Raw genomic sequence first — 14,787 nt, 5'->3', positions numbered from 1 at the left:
ACAGACAACCTACCCAAACACTTCAGAATTAAAAACCATTACATAAATCAAAAGCTGAAAGATACTGAGAGGTTTAGCAAGGGAAAATGTTGTCAACCAAGTTTTGAAATAAAATGGAGACATCTGAGGCACAAAGACCTAAGGGCTAGTCTACACTTACTTATTTTGGATTAAGATAGGGTGTGAATTCAAAGTGCAGTAGCTGTTCCCCATGTGGACACTTGTATTTTGGAAGAAGAGTGCCTTTTTCCAGTTTAGCTTCATCTACTTCCAAAGTGCTATTCATTTAAATCAGAAAAAGGTGCTCTTATTCTGAAATAAGAGCATCCACATGGAGAGCTGTTCTGGTCAGCATCCCCATGTTGGCAAGGCTAACTGGCAGCAACAACAGAGAAAATGGCTACCTCACCAACTGAGCCAGGGTGTGTTGAAGAGCACCCAGGAAAGGAGAACGGTGCTAGCTGAAGAGGATAGAGCATAGAGAATAAGAGAGGGCCCTAAGAATTTGGAGCAAGATCACAGAGGATTTTAAGCAGCAGGGCTAGTTTTTCAGAAAATCAATGAGTTAGATTATTTGTGTTATTGTAGAAGCCCCACTCATGACCTCGGACCTCATTGTGCTAGGTGCTGTACAAACACAGAAGAAAATGTCAGTCCTTTCCCCAGAAAGATTCCAGTCTAAATGAATGGGGAGCCAGTGAAGTTGATTTAGGATGGGGGAGAGTGTACTTGATTGTATGTGCAAGAAGGCAGGCACCAGTATTCTGCACATGCTGGATTGCTGCTGAAATTCCAAGTGAGGTCTGAGCTGAGAAAAGGCAGAAGGCCATTGAAAGATTGGCAGAGGGAGCCTCGGCTCACTCAGCTACCAATGCTATCAGCAAATAATTTGGAGGTTGCAATGTATTGTATGTATTAACTATTTTGTATTCTCTGACTTAAAGAGGAGGTTAGCTTACTAAGCAGCTATGTTACATACTTTTTGTACTAGTTTTCAGGCCACAATTAACCAATTTTAAAATTGTTTAATTAGTAGCTAGATTGTGGATTTTCTTTTGTGTTTTTTTTTAATCTTTCAATGTAATTGTTTTACCTACAGCTGCAGGAATGTTTATGAAGTCACTGAGCATATTGCTTTTAAACATGATCACATTTGACTTTGAAGTGGTGATTTCAAATGGGCACTAGGAATTCCCAGAAAGCCACTAAAGCTCAAAAGCAACAATACAAAGAACTTTGGCAAGCTGTAACATTGCTGAATGATTTATCAGAAAGAAAAGTCCACCCTTTGGTTTTATCCTGCTGTTAAGGAGTTGCCATTGCTTAGTGATCAAAAAAGAGGACAGAAGAAAAAAATGTATGTGTTCTAGGTTCCTGCTGGGAGTTCTGAGCTGTAGCATAGTGCTGTGTAATGTTAAATGGCTGCCAAGTTTCACCCCAGAAGTAGCTGCACTTTCATAATAAGTGAAGTTTTTATTACATATAGATAGATCGTAAAACCTGTTGTTAAAACGCTTCAGCATCCTTCAGAAACTCCATGCAAATGATCCTCATTGGACCTTGCCAGTAGGAAGCTCATTCCAAGCTCAGGCAGCAAATGCTGTCGTCATAGTCCTGCTGCCTAAACAGTTTGAGAGAGGTGGCCGCCCTTCTTTTCACAGGAAAAGGGTTTTTGTATGTACAATATATGTTCCTATGATGATCAGGATAAGGTATGGACAATGTTTGAGCTGGGGAAATACGTACACCTGCTCCACTTGACAGTCACATCTCCCCTCTAAAAATAATGCCTGAGGAAAGTAATTGTTAATTAGTTGCAAAAGACAAACACAAAGTGGGGTCTGTTCAATCAGTGATATTTATGCAAAAATGTAGACTGTAGCACTCCTGTGCAGTTTAAGGGCTAAATTGTCAGTGCCATGCCCTGCAGATTAGACTTGTAACTTTCATTAATGCAACAGCAAAGTCTGAGTCAGAAGACATAGGTCTGAAAATCTAACCCGAAGTATCAAATATTTCTTCTGAGCAATTTCTCAATCTAGGGTTTCACCTGAGCCAATTTTTGATGTTTTAAAGCCACACAGGCCAGTTGGAATTTGACTAGTTTGCACTAGTAATTAAACAGCTTACATGAAACCAGCCTCTATTCATACTTGAATCACTGACTTTATGAACTAATGGTGTGCCGCTCCTTGTTACCTTACAATTCACAACGCAACCCATTGACTCAGCAGCAAATTAGTCGTCATTGACTCTTGTGACTTTATCTGTAAAGGGCATTGTGCTTTCCTCTTGACACAATTTTTTCTCCAAAAATGTGTCAGAAAACGTCAGCCACCCAAAAGGTTTTAATTTTTTCCTTTTAAGTTTTCCCAAAAATCACTACTTTTTTTTTTAAATAAGATTAGCAATGGGGACAATGATAGTTAATCTATAGTGTGGCCTTTTCTATCTTTTTATGCAGAATAATTTAGCTTTGTGATTTATTCTCCTTAATGTACAAAGTGAAGCTCTTTAGCAGCTTCGGGACCCCAACAGTATAATTTGGAACAGTGAGCATCAAACTGGCAGAATCCACATCACTTTGATTTTAACAGAACACGGTCCGAGGAGCAAGATCTGATTTTCAAATCTCATGTCCTGTCTTTATATGGACCTTTGTTTTACATAAATAACTCAGCACTGATATGGTGGAAGAAGTCCTCCTGAATTGGCACTAGAATTAAAGTATATATAAAAAAATTGCTTCTAATTTGCATTTTAGACTGACTTGCTATTTATTAAAATTCCGTTGAAAATAATCCACAATGGCTGAGAACACAGATAATTTAGCAGTGACTTTATTTAAAGTCTCCTGAGGTAGAAATGCTTTTGGAAGCTTACAACATTACACCTGACATTTCTCGGTGCAGTAAATCAATGGCTCTCCTCCCACAAGTATATCAGAAACCTGTGGGATTGTGCCTTTATAATACAGTTGTGTACACAATGGGGAAACTGGCACAAAAAAGGTTTTAATAGCTTGAAAGGGACACAGATGTTAATGAAATTTGAGATGTTTTGATGTTAGAACCTTTAGATGGATCACAATAGAATTAAGAGTTTATTTGAATAGGGATTGTAGGATTTAAATCTGAACTAGCAAGTGAATGTTTGAAAGCTGTAGTTTTGCTTTTTAAAGGTACAACTCTTTTTCTTGCCCTCACATAAAAGAAATATTTCTTTACAAATAACAATATCCAACAGATTTGAAATCTAATACAAACTGCAGTGACAGCTCTGTTAAAGTTAGTGTTTAACGTACCAAAAATAAAAATCTCTCAAGGTGAGATGTTGTTCATGACATTTAGGTCACTTGTGGATTTGAGGCCATCCCAGATAAATTAGATCACATTTAAGGCAACTTTAATTTCATGGTCACACAAATATTTTATTTGAAGATTATTCCTAATAATTCAGATGAAAACTCAAAACAGCTTTGTAACCCCAGCTTTGCTCCCCTGGACCTTGAGCATAAACCAGATTTATTTAATTAAATATCACCAGTTTCGTTCTCCAATTTTAAAATAATACAGATGACTTATCTTTATTTCCCCAAATGTTTTAAAACCCAAGGCGGCACTGATCTAAATTAAAGCCAGTGGCTCTGCCCTGAGTTTTAGAAGTCAGGTCTCTTTAAGCCAGAGGCACCTTAGGAGTGAGTCCAGATTTGCTGCAGTGTAATCTATCATGGTTGAGTCAGGCAAGGAGTCTGAGGTCCATTCTGACTCACCATGAATTGTGTCCTGGTATTGGTTGAGTCTCAGGGAAATGGATGGTTTAAATACTGTGAGAATCTTTATCAGCACAGGAAATGACAGCTCATTAAAATACTAACCGTTAAGCCTGTTTAGATCACTGTCTGGAAAAAAAAAATTAACCATTTGAAGGTTCAGATAACTTGCCAGAAGAAGGTGTACTTTTTGGATGGTGAGGGAAGCATGCAAATCAGTCAGCTTCACTTACTAGTCCAGTGCCACTCAAAATATATCCTTTCAAACCTGTTTGTTTGGGAGGTTTATAACTGAGGCATAAAACTCTTGTTGAGAAAATTTAGGCCATACAAATCCATAACATCTTGAGCCCTTTTAAGGAAGGGTCAACAGAAAATGTCAAATTGTGGCTATTTTAGTGAATGCCTCATTTCTCTTGTGCAGCAATATGAAGAGTAAAACATACAGCTTCCTAGGTATCTCCTGTGTCCTTTGGGGAAAACCTAGAAAGAAATGTGAAAATCAGAACAGAGCAACTCAAAGCTGGGTATATTAGGAGTTGTATGTGATATACAGTAAAACTTTTCTTTAGCTTTCCACAATTATGTGGAAGTTGAAGGCCGTTGCTCTGTCTGCCATTGCAAGTTTGATCAACAAGCAGAACCAGTCTTCCTCAGAGCCACAGATAATGGAGGAGAGCCCAGAGCAGTGAATTCCCTTCATTACATTAAACTTTTGACTCTTTGTCACCACTGAACATTTCTTTTTTGTAGAGGCAGAGAATTAATCTGGCTGTAGGCTAAGGTTACTTTATTAGTGAAATCAGAATATGTTCATGGCTCATGTTGACAAAAAGCAAAAGGATTTTTGGTGACGAAAGGGGAAAAAAAATCCATTTTAAAAAAGCGCCCTGATGTGATCATGACATGATCTTCTATCTGTTTGGTGTTTCAGGTAGCCCAAGGGTAGGGACAGAGTAGCCAGTTCAGAAACTCTTCCCACAGCTATGGTGAACATATGCTTCCCGACTCAGAATTGGGCTCTACAGGTGTTAATCTGGTCTCTACAGTTTATCACCCACAAAGGCAACATATGGTTGAATAGAGCCAAAGGGCCAGGTTAGTAAGAGGTGTGTTCACAAACTTGCACACAGACACACACTCTCTCTCTCTCTCTCTCTCTCTCTCTGGGAAACCCTGTAGAAAATTGATTTGAAGGAGTGTCTCACATGGGCAATCCATTGTGATGAAGCTGGGCAGGTATTTACTTGACTCGGGCTCTAGATTTATTTAAAACAGTACTTTACTATAGGTGTGCTACTTCTGGCCAAAATTGTAGGACTTCTGACACATTAACCGGCATGTGATGTAGGGTCCTTTTTCCTATGAACAGTTAATTCTTACGAACACTGTCTCTTCTTGAACAAGCACAGTGCCTGTGTGTTTAGTAGCCATGTAGTCTGGACAAGCCCAGTCCTTATATTAGCAGCGAGTCTTTCCAGCTTAATGGAAAGGGTGTATTTTTAAAGAGAACGTTCACAAAATGAAAAAGTACTGTTAACACTTTTCAAATGGTATTCATAGATTCTAAAAGAGGGAGCATGGTTGCCATCTAGTCTGGTCTTCTGCAGAACTGAGGCCCCAGAACTTCCCCAAAATAATTCCTTTTTGAACTACTTCTTTTTAGAAGAACATTGTCTTGATTTAAAAATTCTCAGTGATGGAGAATCCATCACAAATCTTGATAAATCATTAATTTTTTTGGTGCATCTCTTCCAAGCAGTTGATTTTTTGTGAGAAAAATCTTCTTCTAACTAGGGTGACCATATGTCCCATTTTTATAGGGATAGTCCCATTTTTTGGGGATTTTTTCTTATATAGGCTCCTGTTACCACACACACACACACCCTGTCCCGTTTTTTCACAGTTGCTATTTGGTCACCCTACTTCTAACCCATAGAGATCCAGGCTAAGATTTCTGCTGAAATCATAAGCACCATTTCATTATCACCATCATACATTTGGTATCTGGTATTTAAGCAAAAAGAGAGAGAGAGAGAAAGTTGCAGTGTGTAGTGTCTTTGACAAATTGGTTTTGATTACTATAATCTGCAAATAAATTATCAGTGAATTCCAGGTGTATTGGTAACTAGAGCAGAAATGTGTGTTCTAAACTGTTCAACCAAAATAACCAATTTTTCACAATTCTTTAAGAGAAATTTTTAACTCCATTCAGCTGATACTGACAAATTCTATTCAATCAGTAATATTTTTCTAAAAAAGGCTAAGCTTATTAATGCAGGATCACTGAAAGTGTATCATGAAGCTTCCAAGATTTGTAAAGTTTTGTTCCGTTGAAAAATTTTCAAATCAGTTTTTCAGATGAATATCCGAAAACATGATATTTAACACAGGTAAATGAAAATAAGAAATCTTTTTAAGCTAATTGTAGCTTCCAGTTAAACAGAAGTGATTCACAGTTCCTCAAGAAACATTCAGATTTAGTATAGGATTGCTACAAAGTAAAATAAAAAGTACAATTTCAGGTTATGCAAATAGTTCATATTTTATTCTGAAATCTCTCATTCTGAATCCAAATTGAGAGAGATTATTTTTGCAAGCAAGATAAAATCTAAAAATATTTTCTAACACTTAATATAAAAATAAAGTCAACCTCACTGACTTTGCATCAATGTTAGGGATGCAATACAAATTAATGAATTCTGCAAATTTGTGAATAAGTACAATAAAGGAGAATACTTCATGGAATGTCCTTTGCTCACTACTTATGACAATTATCACTGCTTTTGATGTTTCATAATGTCTTAGTGAATGATCTTTCTATTTAAACAAAAATTGAGGTCATACATCATTTCACTACACGTGTTGCTAAATCTTTGAAAGGTAGGGAGTTTTTTGTTTGTGTGCAGATTATATAGTGTATTGATGAACAAAATTCTATTGTACATTTAGGTCCTTGATTTCTTAACCCGTTGACTTTTATTATTATTATTATTATTATTATTACTCTTATTTCTTTTAAAAGACCACAGGCTTTCCTCTGTTAACTATGGAAGCTGAGAGAATCTGAACAGAATGGTAGATAGGGGGTAGCTTGAAGCCATTTTATTGTTGGAGGGAATATCTTCCACTGCCTTCCTTTATTCAGCCAGTTGTGCAATGATGTATGCGGTTTGCATTTAGAAAACTGGAACCACAGTTCTCTTCCGAAGCTACATCTTAAACCCATTGCTGAGTGGCGCAGAACTGTGATGCAAAATGCTGTCGCTTCTGCAGTCGCAACTGCATCCAGCAAATGGGTAGAATTCTTGAAACTGATGCTGAAATCTAGTTTATGGCTGTTGAGTTAGTGGGTTGACATACTTTAGTAAAGATCCATTAGGAATGGGAGAGCTGTGGTTTGTAATGAAAATGCATTTGATCAATTGCTAACCTTAAAAATGTACATACTCTGCAACTGAAATTGGGTTCTGGACATTCAGTAAAATGTTAGCTCTTCAGAATAGTGCGTGAGGAAATGGTCAGAGAATTAGTACTGCTTAAATGGCTGGATTTTACTGGACAATTACAGAAATAATAAAAACTAGAGGTTTTAATCACTAAAGGTTAAGAACAATTTCATTTCTAGTATTGCGAATATAAATGTATTAGCTTGCTACTTTCTACATTTCACTCTAGCAAAAATGTATACAACACACATTTATTTGGCAACGGTGTGTATAAGTATAAATATGCCATAAAATATTGTTAATTGTTCAATTATGCAGGATCTAGTTTAGGGTTCCCATGGTCCTTGTATGCATGGCCCAAAGGTCCATAAAATAGTTTAATGAAGTTCTGTCATAAAGCGAACTTCAGTCATCATTCACCATTATAAAAAGTTGTGCAGAATGCTTTAAATGAAAGAATTGTTTTAATACATACTCTTGATGTATCAGGAGGCAATGCCCTAATCTGAGCCCTGTGAACTTCCTAATTTTCATTTCACTGCTGTGATAGTCATTATAATTTGGAGACTGAGTAGATGAAGTTGTTTTGGTTTTTTTTTAAACAAAGGGTTTGGACAACTACTTAGTTCAACTCTCATCATTTAAACATTTCTATTTTAAAATTCATGTAAAGTTTTAAAAGTGAAATATTACCTTCCAGTAGCTTTTTCCTTTTGTCGTATGTGTCATTTATTTAAAAAAAAAAAAAAAAAAAAGTTCCCCAGAGATGGTTTTAAACCAGTGACTCGTACTGACCAACGAGTCATTCAGGAGAACTTCTGCCGCAAACTAGCAGCTGGGCCGTTACTGGAGTTTTCTGAAGAACTGGAAATAGCTTGTAAAAGCTGCTGTCCCCTTCCATAAAATACATGGATCTATAGTTACAATCGCCTTGCAAAATTTTTAGGAAAATTTACCAGCCTAGCCACAAAATGTATTCACCAGTTTATCCATGTTGATGAGGAATCATTGAAGATTTTTTTTTTAAACTTGGCATTCAGTAAAATTGCTTGCCCCAGGCTAGTGGAGCAAATCTAATTAGAAAGGCTGATAGTGAGCTATTTGTACTTCTTGGATTCTGGGGATTTACTAAAATTCTAAATGTTAGAAAGCCATTGGCCTCCTTTCTAACTTGTTTTATTTACCCAGGAAAATGTCATCTGACTAGTGAAAAGGAGTGAATTGTAATGCAGTGTACTAAATAAATGTCATTTAATCTGAGAAGTGCTCTTCCCCCCTTTTTAAAGCACACTAAATGATTTTGAAAATCAGATGGGGCATGTCTGCATTGGGGAAATTGGAGGGAAAAAAACCACTGGTTTTCACTGAGATCCCTAGTGTAGAGAAGAAGGGTCCAGCCATAGGAACTTTGTCACCACTGATGGGAAGTTGCCATAGTGTACACAAAGGCTTAAAGTGTCTCTTGTGGGTAATTCTAAAGCACCCAGAACCATGTATTTAGGAGCAAGTAGGTCCCTATGGGGGAGAGGAGACAGCTCCTGACTTATGTTGCTGTTGACTGGTATGGTCTGCAATGGTTAGATAGTGGATACAAAAAATGATACTGATTCATTTGAGTAGCCTCAAGTTACAATTTAAAAAAATGCTCTGGCATCTGCAGAATGAAATTTGGTAGCTATTTTGCTAAGCCTGTCCAGTTTAGTATTTCCAGCTCTTTATAGATGGGAGAAGGCACTGAGTACATAAACTTATCAGAGATCCTTATTACAGTCATCTGAGAACAAGGTGTTTAGTAACATACTGTAGTTTCTATGCAAGTCATCTGCCATAAAACATGGAATGAATCAGAACAAGGTTCATAGTTCCTTCTTTGTTCCTTTGTTAATCACTGACTAGTGGGAGGTGCCTTTAGAATTTGCTAATGCATTCTTTTTGGATAAGGATGACGCACAGATTGTCCTAATAAGGACTTAGTTTGAGAAAGGAGCCGCCTTCTTTGAGAAGATAGGGGCAAGTCATAGGGCGGGCAGTTTCTTTTTTAACTGAGGGATGACACAAGCACAAGTCATTTCCTTATTAATCGGTTCAAACCAGTTCTTACAGGAACTGCTGGTGATAAATGTGGGACTTCTGAGAAGTCATTCATTTTATTCTCAGCCGTGCATCAGTGCACAGCCTTAGCTGAACTTCTCCCTGGCTTTGAGGAAGTAGTGGAGCATATAGCTCTCTGTGTTACCTCTGAGTTTATTATCAATCTGCTGTGAAATCCTTTTCTTTTTTTTCTTTTTTTTTCCCTCTTTTGAGAGTCTGGGGGACCTACTTGTCCCTCTTCTTCAGATGAACCGATAACACACACTGTATTGTTTGGGTCTCCCAATTATCCCATGCAGGGTGATGCCTTCTGATCGATGGCTCTAATCTGAACTTTGTTCCTTTTGAGCCAAAGTGGTAAGTTTAAAAAAATAAATAAATTGTTTTCTTGTTTTTTCTCTTCAAATTTTGTCTTGTTCTCTGGAATGAAATTTGCACCAGTGCTGTCCCAAGTATAGGTCCCTCTCTTCAGAAGCCGTTTCAAGAGTACTTGGAAGCTCAGCGAATTAAACTTCACCACAAATCTGACAATGGAGTGCCACAGGTAAGAGTTCTACCCACTACCTCTTTTCCTTTCTTCTTCTTTGCTACTCCTTGACTCCTTGCCCATTTTATCTGATTAAATTTTGATTCTAGCTTTCAAAGACCTGCAAATCTCAAAGGAGATAAGGCTTTGAATTGATTTTAAAAACAAGCTGGGAAGTTCAGAGGAAAAACTGTATTTGTACTACATAGACCTGGGTTAGACATTCTGTCCATTTGGGAGTGAGCTAGGCAGCTAAGCAAAGCTGGTGGTTTGTCCTGACTTTCGAGTCATTTCTCTTGGTACAAGAGGCAAGCTATTAAAGACAGCAAAAAGTTCACTTTACATGTACAATTATGGGTAAAGAATTCCCCCCTCCATCAAATATTACTAAAGCATCTAGGATTTGACTTTCCTTTTTTCTTGTTAGCTACTTAACCCTACTCCCCTTGCCCCCCCCCAAAAAAAATAACCAACCAACCAAAACACAACTCGATGGTCAAAGAGAAAATATTAGGAAAATACAATAAGTGGGGGGCCTTTTCATGCAAAAATCTTTAAATACATGTCCCACAGCTTTAGATATAAAAGGATTAATTAACACCTAAATTTTAGACATGATATTTTTAGGGCAACTAAAAGATATTGATATACACAAATTATTAACCTTACATTTTAAGTCCTAAACCCTTTTGTTTCTATAAATATTTGCTTTCCTAGTTCTTAACAGAAAAATAAGGGTAATTAAGGGAAGACCAGTCTGGAATAACTAGGCGGAAGCATGTTCTGCCCTTTGAAGTAATCTCTGTGCGGTGCATTGCTGCCCTCCTTTGACCAAAATAGAAAGTAAAAAAAAGCACCGGACTGGAGAACACTGCAGAAGCATGATTTTTTTAATCCATTCCATTAACTTCCAGCTACATAACTTGAAATAGCTTCCAGTTAGTATCAAACGTGCTGTAGGCAGTTCAGTCAAAACTGACTGTTAACCAGTGACTGTATTGTACCTTGTGCAAATGACTACGGATCACATCAGGCTTTATGTGAATTTTATGAGACATCAACAAAAAGAAACAAAATCATGGCTAATAAATCACTTACTGACTTGCCCACCAGAAATGATCAGTTGCCCTACAGTGATTTGGCAGCACCTTTCATGCTGGCTTTAAAAGACCAAAGTTAGCTTTACAAAGAAGCCTGTAGGGACCCTGTTAGTTTGTGCTTGTTCCTGTTGTAGTTTGATAAATTATGCAGAATCCTGAGATGATTAGATTCTTTCCCTTCAGCTAGGAGGAGGAGAAATCTTTTGTATTCTGCTAATCTGAATTTTTTCCCCTTGTTCTGTTTTTTGTTTTTGCAGGGGGAGAACTGGTTATCATGGATGTTTGAAAAACTTGTGATCGTCATGGTTTGCTATTTCATCTTGTCTATAATAAACTCCATGGCCCAAAGCTATGCCAAACGAGTGCAGCAGAAGATGTACTCTGAGGAAAAGACAAAATAAGCTGGGTAAAACCCATTGAAATGAGCTTTAGCAGACATGCAAGTGACAGGTCTTACCATATGTTAAAAATCGGCATTATTCAAAACAGGGAAACACTTTTAAAAATCATCAATTTTCCAGCTGTAACAAGTTTTTAATTATTTTCTTTTGAAAGTAATTCACTATTAGAGAATAACTTTCATTTACAAACGTATGTATGTTAAGGTAATGTATATACTCTTTAATTCAGTCTGAGTTGTACTTTCTGGGGTGGCACGTGTGATGCTAGACTAATGTTGAACATGAATGCTTTCCATTCAAGTTAATTCCAAAATTGATGATTTAATACTTAGCACAACTCCAGATTTCCTGATTAACTTGCAGCCTGGCCTAAAAGTAACAATTTTCTTTTGAAGGATGGCTGTCATGCCTCATAATTTCAAGGTCATTGAAATATATGTAAATGATAGTAGACTGGGTAACATTCTTGCATGTCCCTCATGGTAATACGAGTCCATCTGAGTTCTCAGAAATGCCGTCACATCGCACATGCTCTCGGTTGGAAAAGCCACCCTTGCCAACTTCATAATGGTGTAAGCAGAGATGGCTGATGTCAAACTGGTGCAGTTCACTTTTTTATTCTGTATATTTAGAATGAAGTCAAGATAAAACTTTATAAAGTCATCTTTGATCATTCCAGAATTTCTTGTGTCGGTCTTTTTAAGCTGTTTCTTCCCCTCAACACCTTTGGTATACTCCGTTTCTCTTTAGTTTCTTTATTAAGCTTATGTCCAGTTTATTGCATGCTTACTTATCCTTCCTGTACAGTAAGCACAGAAACATTTTGTTAATTTTTCTCGAACTTCTTGCTCAACAGAAGGAAGTAGAAAGCATGTATTTAGCACCTTGCAGTATGGTATGATTTATTTATTTAAGTAGGCTAGTTGAATGACGTTACTAATTTTATCAGGTCACTCTAGATGTTTGCTTAATGTTAGGAATACAGATTTATAGCACCATGAGTGCTGCAGGAAAAAAGTTGGGGAAGCGTAGAAATCAGAAATTAAACACAGGAATGGTAATTAATAACCGTAATAAAGAACATTAAAGTATACTTTAAAAATATCCCGATATTCATTATTGTTACAAATCAGTGTGTTTGAAATTAACTTGTATTGAAGGGGTAGACTTGTTCTTTTCTTAGTAAATAGGTGACCATTCCACTGCTACTGTGTATATACAACGCTTCTCTAATAGTCCCTGAACTAGTAGGAATGTAGTTTTGTTTTATCCATAAGAAAATTAAAATAAGTTGACTTGTTTAATCAGACGTTCTTAAATGGTGGTACATGGATTCTATTAGGCTAGAACTGGTTCAATACCTATTAAATTAGATGCGTCTGCCTGTCTCGAGCAAGGCGCAGTAAACGTGCATTTTGTTCTGCCTGAATGTTCACTTGTGTTGCCTACCGTCGTGACATCTCCATGGCTGTACCATCCTGTCGGATAGCTTATCAGACTGATGTTGACTGTTGGATCTCATGGCAACAACAGTCGGTAGGCTGTCTGACATTTTGGTATCTTTCATCTGACCGTTTGCTCATCCATCTCAAATTCTGTTTTTCATTGAACATCAACAGGCATATAAGTGTTTAAAGTTTAGAACGCAAATTATTTTAAATGTAAATGTGTCATACCTATTTTTCTTAAAATATAGCACTCTGCATAAGAAACACCTTAAATTACATTGTGAGATTTGTAACGTTTTTGCTTTTGTGTGCATCATACATAACTTTAAACAAACTGTGACAGTGTTACTTGAATGCATGAAGAGAATTTTATATAGACTTCTCTAAACATTGCTTCTGATATAAAAATCTCAGTGGGACATTTTCAAAGGCACAAAGGGCCCCCTCCTGTTTGTGCCTGGAGATTTAAAAAGAACAAAATGTAGCAACAAATTCATATGACTAATTATACATGCATAAAATCATGACTATTTGATATTTCACAGCAATGGTTTAAATCAGCCAAAACTTAAATTATGCAATTTTTTGGTTAGTCATGGGTTATATTCAGCAGCTTTGAGGCACTTACGTTATTTTTCCCACAACATATTTTGACTTAGGAAAACATTGTGGGTTGCCATTTGTACCACTTTATTTAGTAGCAGCTTTTTTTGGTTCAGCTTTAACATCTACCAAATATATGGGGCACTATTCTCATTTACACCAAAGCTGTTTTACACCACTCTGGCAGTGGAAAGGGCCCTAAGAGGATATTTAATGTAGGCCTACTTTAAGGTCCCTTCATGGTACCAGAGTGAGATGAAAGGATCTTGTGTAACTACGAATCTGGCCCTAGAGCTTTGTGTCTCAGCATGTCTTCAGGTGATTTCTCAAACACACTTTTAGTTGCCTCTTTTATCCAAAGTCTTTGCAGTGACTCTGCCTAGAGATTAACCACCAGACAAATTGCAAGCTTTCCCCTGTGTGTGTGTGTGTGTATAGATTACTCTGCAAGCCACATTTGTGTGTGCCCGTTCTGATGAACTGTGCTGTAATTCTGAAAGCTTTCTAAAGTTCATCTTTTATCTGATATTTAGAGAATGGACTGAACACTATACCTGCTTCTTTCTTATCAGACACTGGATGGTGATCCTTTAATACTTAATACAAGGTAAAAAATAAAGATTTTCAAATTGATGTCTTCATATTTTTGCTCAAATAAAAATAAATATCTCTAAGTGGTATAGTGTTTCCTTTTGTTTCATTTCAGCTGAATAGAGCCCATGTTGTATATTTTGCCTTTTCATGTTATCCTGTAAATATGTCCTGCCCCGACACAGACATTCAGTGAGGAACATGATTCAAGAAGAGATTTCACAACTGCATGACAAATTCAAAGGAAATTCCAAAGCCTTTAACACTGTACGTGGAAATGGGGTTTGGTCTTCCAAAAAACAAGATTCCTATTGTTTCTATGGTTTTCAGATGACATGGATGTTCAATATTAAAGGAGAAAATTATCCATTTAGAGCTTAGCTGAATTACATTTAATGAAGAAATATTGATAGGTAATTGGATACCTATTAGTATCCAATAGTTGTCGGACACGTATGCGCTTTGTTACAGTACTAAAGGTGTACTATGTGCATATACTTTTATCCTTGCAGTGACGAGTAAAGTTTCCTTATTTTCTCTGCACTCTCATTGTTCTTATGTGCTTTGATGCTTATTTTTCATGCACATATTTTCCTTGTACCGTTGAGGAACACACAGCAATGAGCTATTAGCAGCCCTAGCAGTGGCAATTAATGTTTTGGTTTAACAGGGCTTTGAAAGGGAAAACTGCAAGATGAAACAGATTACCAATCACCAGTATAAAACTTGACTAAATCACTCATTTCACATGTCCACTGTAAATATGAAATAACAAAGCAATTAGTCGACCTAATTATCAAGACAGG

At 36.9% G+C, this 14,787-nt stretch overlaps 1 protein-coding gene across 6 annotated transcripts in view; it reads left to right on the top strand.

Moving 5' to 3' along the window:
• The window catches only part of VMP1 (vacuole membrane protein 1), an 87,101-nt gene extending 73,033 nt beyond the window's left edge, over positions 1 to 14,068 (top strand). For all 6 annotated transcript variants that reach the window (XM_044993471.1, XM_044993474.1, XM_044993469.1 and 3 more), the window contains 2 exons: positions 9,754 to 9,856; positions 11,196 to 14,068. In XM_044993471.1, the coding sequence (XP_044849406.1) occupies positions 9,754 to 9,856; positions 11,196 to 11,339 (247 nt within the window). In that variant the 3' untranslated portion in view covers positions 11,340 to 14,068. The remainder of the gene's footprint in view (positions 1 to 9,753; positions 9,857 to 11,195) is intronic.
• Positions 14,069 to 14,787: the final 719 nt, after the last annotated feature.

The sequence above is a fragment of the Mauremys mutica genome, chromosome 19, assembly GCF_020497125.1.
Source record: "Mauremys mutica isolate MM-2020 ecotype Southern chromosome 19, ASM2049712v1, whole genome shotgun sequence".
Lineage (NCBI taxonomy): Eukaryota > Metazoa > Chordata > Testudines > Geoemydidae > Mauremys > Mauremys mutica.
Note: the sequence above shows the minus strand (reverse complement) of the source record. Positions and strands in the feature narration are given on the sequence as shown.